Source organism: Capsaspora owczarzaki, assembly GCF_000151315.2.
Source record: "Capsaspora owczarzaki ATCC 30864 unplaced genomic scaffold supercont2.5, whole genome shotgun sequence".
NCBI lineage: Eukaryota > Filasterea > Ministeriida > Capsasporidae > Capsaspora > Capsaspora owczarzaki.
In genome coordinates this window covers 1416845-1420908 of record NW_011887296.1, presented here as the reverse complement: position 1 = coordinate 1420908, position 4064 = coordinate 1416845, and the positions used below count along the sequence as shown (strand labels likewise).

At 50.5% G+C, this 4064-nt stretch overlaps 1 protein-coding gene across 1 annotated transcript in view; it reads left to right on the top strand.

Moving 5' to 3' along the window:
- Positions 1-2494: 2494 nt before the first annotated feature.
- Positions 2495-4064, top strand: part of CAOG_08740 (hypothetical protein) — a gene marked incomplete at both ends in the record, with an annotated part of 4878 nt that continues 3308 nt past the window's right edge. The window contains 3 exons of the mRNA XM_011272058.1: positions 2495-3042; positions 3127-3632; positions 3842-4059. Of these exons, the coding sequence (XP_011270360.1) occupies positions 2495-3042; positions 3127-3632; positions 3842-4059 (1272 nt within the window). The remainder of the gene's footprint in view (positions 3043-3126; positions 3633-3841; positions 4060-4064) is intronic.

Here is a 4064-nt window from a genome sequence, read left to right as displayed (position 1 = left end):
TAATGTCGCAGCAGTTCCAGTCCAGCGGCAGTAACAGCACGGAAACAATAGTGGTTCAAAAAACGCCTGCGGCCGGCTTCATTTTTCGCGAATGTTCGCTTGAAATGGCAGAAACCGCGCCCCGCACACCAGAATACAACATGGCGTTAGGACGATCACTCGATTCACTATCATTCAAAGCAACGAGCGGGGCAAAAGAGGCCAATGCAGCGACAGGACAGGCGATAACACGAAACGAGTGAGTTTGTCCTCACCGTTTGCGTGTCTTTTCGCGGTGTTTCGTGCTTCTTTTCTCGACTTGTAGTATTCTGAGATATTATGACATATTGTCCAATCGAGATACGCGCGATTGGAGGAGGATGAGAAAGAGTAGTTTCATGCCTGCGATCGAATCCCATTTCGCCCAGCGTTGACTTCGAGCTGTCTAGACCAAGCGTCTTGACGGTTTTGCTTTCTTTTTGCTACTGGGTTCGAACCTGTTTGGTTGCGCTTTCTTTTTTGATTTTTATTATTTTTTAATGCTATTTTATTTTAATTTTATTTATTTTTTAATTTATTTTGTAATGTCACTGCTTCAGTCTACCATTTATTTTTTATTTTATTTTATTTATTTTATTTATTATTTTACATCGAGTGCAGATCGAGATGGCCAGCAGTGACATTTGTGAGTGTGCCACAACAAAAAGAAAAAGATAAAAAAAACAAAAGCAAAGAAGAAGGCGAACACAGCCGTCGCGCGGCTTGTGGTCATTGACCTTTACCTCTCTCTGACTGTGCAACAGTCAACGCACGCAAGCGATGCTGATGTCAGGAGGACAAGAGGATGGAGGTAAAGATAAAAAAAAAAAGATTAAAAAAAAAAGATAAAAAGGCGCGATAAAAACAAGAAAAAAAAGAAAAGAAAGATGCGGTCGTCTGCTGCCTGCAGATCGATGCCGACTGCGCGGATGCGCGGAAAACACTCATCTCACATGGGTATAGAAGGAAGACACGGAGAGATGCGAAGGAACGGCAGAAAAGCGATAGAAAGGGGAGAAAATACAATTTTTTAAATCAGCTAGGGCGGGAATTGGCGGGAAAATGTATTTTTCAAAATTTCGCGCCCAAAATCACATATTTTTTTTATTGTCTCGCACTCCAGCCTCACCTTGGAATATGATCACAAGTAGCACAGCATCCACTTGATGTCCAAGATTGTCATTGACGCGCTTCAGCGGGCGGCGGCTGTCGAGCTGGATCAAGTCAAACAAGCACTACGCTGCAAAGAACAAGAACATTGCGAAAAAAACTTGAGATTCGCACTCGTCACATCGCACAAGCTTCTTTCCGTCCAAGTGGTGCTGAGCTCGGTACGCATACTGTTCGATTGGAGAACGCAACAGACGAAATACTCACTGTGAGCTGATGTGTCGCAGGCGTGTGAAACTGATGATCGAGACGGAGTCAATCGCAATGTTCGGCCAGCAAGACAACGTGTCTCGTTGAAGCAAACGTGTAAGTCCCCGCCGTCAGCTGTCATGCATGATGACACAGAACAGTGACTAACTTGTGATTCCTACTTGAACAGATGCGGAAAGGAGCAAAGCGGAGCTCGGGGCTGCAAGATGCTTGGCCACTGTGCTACCAGTCACGCCCTCCAAAGGCAAGTACAAAGCACCAGCAAGGTGCAGGCGGGGGCGATCTGAGATTTTTGTAAATTTGTGCAAATATGGAAACCAATAATAAAATAAATTTTATTAAAAATTAAAAAAAAATCATTTTTAATAATATAAAAGGAGACCAAGAAAGCAAATTCTGACCAATCAGACGTCGAGCTATCGCCATATTCTCGCTCTGCTGAGCACCGAATTTCGACAAAATGATAAATTCGGTTTTTCCGAATTTTGACCGAATTTTGGTCCGAAATCCGCAAAAAAATTTTCCACTGTGTGCCAGGACCCGAAAAGAGCTTTCCGCGGTTCCAGATGAGGTCGTTGCTTGCTGCAAAATCGAGTTGCAAAACAATTTCCATCAATTTTGGCCTTCTTTGCGAAGGGAAACCGAGCTAGAACTTTGAAACTTGCAGGGTTTGATAGTTGTTGAACAACGTTAAGCCTTGTGTACGAATGATTGGGCGAGGCCGACGCGAATTCGCAAATTAAAATCGGATAAAAAGTGGCACAAAAAGCGCGCCGATTTCTTTGGGTTTCGCATTTCGACTTTGCCCAATTTCCCGCAGGCAAAAAATTAAGTGCTGCCTTGGCAGTCTAAACGCCTCACAATTGCAAGCACCGCTTTAGTTGAGTTTGTTCATGTCAGGACCCGCAGGCTCTGCGGTCCCGACTGGGTCGTTCTTTGCTAAGAAGACTCGGCGTTGATGTCTTTGTATTGTTTGTATGCATGCATTTGGAATTGCAGTTCAGTCTGCAAAGTGAAATAAAACACTTTACAACAACATTGCCTGGCTAACCCTAACAAGGTCTTACACATTGCAGACTCTGACTACAGTCACCCGATGTCTGTTGTAACCGATCCAACCAGCGCTTCGACTAGCGCTGAGGCAAGCACGGGCCCCGCGGCAAACACGAGGCAACAGACGGCTGCGAGAAAAGAGAAGATCGCGCTTCTTCGGGCGCAGCTCGCTGCTTTGGAGCTCGAGAACTCTGAGCTGGAAGGAGACTCCAAGAACGATGAGGAGACACCTCAACAGGATGAAGATCTGAAGGATCTGACGAAAGCGCACCAGGGTCAAGGCGGCGTGATCAAAACTGAAACGGACGTCGAGCCGCAAAAGCTGGCTTCGTCATCGTCAGTCCCACCGCCAGCGGTCTCAACCCCGGCGGTCCACCAGCCCGCACCCCGTCCGCAGGCAGTCGACTGGCAGCCCGCCAAGGCGCCCAAGCTGCTAGCCCCCTCGTTCGACGGCACGGCGGCAAAGCTGACCCAATACGAGAAGGACTTGAAGCGTTACCGATCGTACTTTCCAGAGGAGAGATGGAACGAGATCCTGTCTCTCACCTTGGTCGGGTCGGCCGCCGATTGGTTCGCCTCTGGCAGCGACAAGTGATGGAGGCTCTCGCACCAGGAGCTCTGCTATCGGCTCCGGCTCCGTTTCGGCGATCCCAACGAGCGTCCCACTGCGAAGAGGGCGATTGTCAACATGAGCAAGCTGTCGGTGTTGGAGATCCAGACGGTCCTCGACAAGTATGCGGAGGTGTCGGGTCTGTCAGAAAGCGAGATCGCGAAGGCTATCTGGGCCGCCATGTCTTCCGAAGTCTACCAGTTCGCGCGGATGGAAAATATATCCAAGGATCTCCCGCCGTCTGAGCTCATGGCGAGCCTATGGGCGGTGCAGGAGTGGGAGAGCCGAAAGGTCACAGCGGCGCCGCCTCAACCGCAGCCGCAGCCGAGCTACAAGGCGCCGTTCTATGGTCAGCGTGCGGCTCAACCGAAGCAGCAGCCTTCCCAGCCGCAGAAGCAGCAGACCAGCGTGGTGGCGGCGGTGGCGTTCGCGGAGGCTATGGCGGCCAAGTACAACTTGTCGGCGGAGGAGCTCGAGAGACGTCGTCGTGAGCACCTTTGTTTCCGCTGTGGCTCTGGAACCCATCTCAGGAAGACATGCGGTCAGGCCCCGGCGGTGGCGGCAGTTCAAGGTGAAGCCGCGCAGGGAAAAGCCCAGCCCGACTCCCCCTGAACGCGGTAGGAGTCGGGCGATACGAAGCGTTGACACAGCAGGTGCAAGTCGCGTGCGCGGGTTCTTCTGATACCGCGATGCAGGTGCAAGCTCTTATTGACACTGGATCGGTCGCCACATTTGTGAGCCGTGCTGTAGCAAATACACTTCGTGCCCCCTCATTTCCAGTTCCAATGATCAAGTTGAGGACAGTGACGAAAGAGGAGATGAAGGTGCGCGAGGGCGTGGCGCTGCGAGTTACTTTGGCGGGCCGGCAGTTGTGGGTCCAAGCGATGATCCTGGATGGGCCGGTGGTGCCGCTCCTGTTGGGCATGGATGTGCTGGCGGCGGCAAATCCTGTCATCGATCTGGCGACTCGGACGGTGCGGTTCGAGAGCATGAAGCCGGTTCG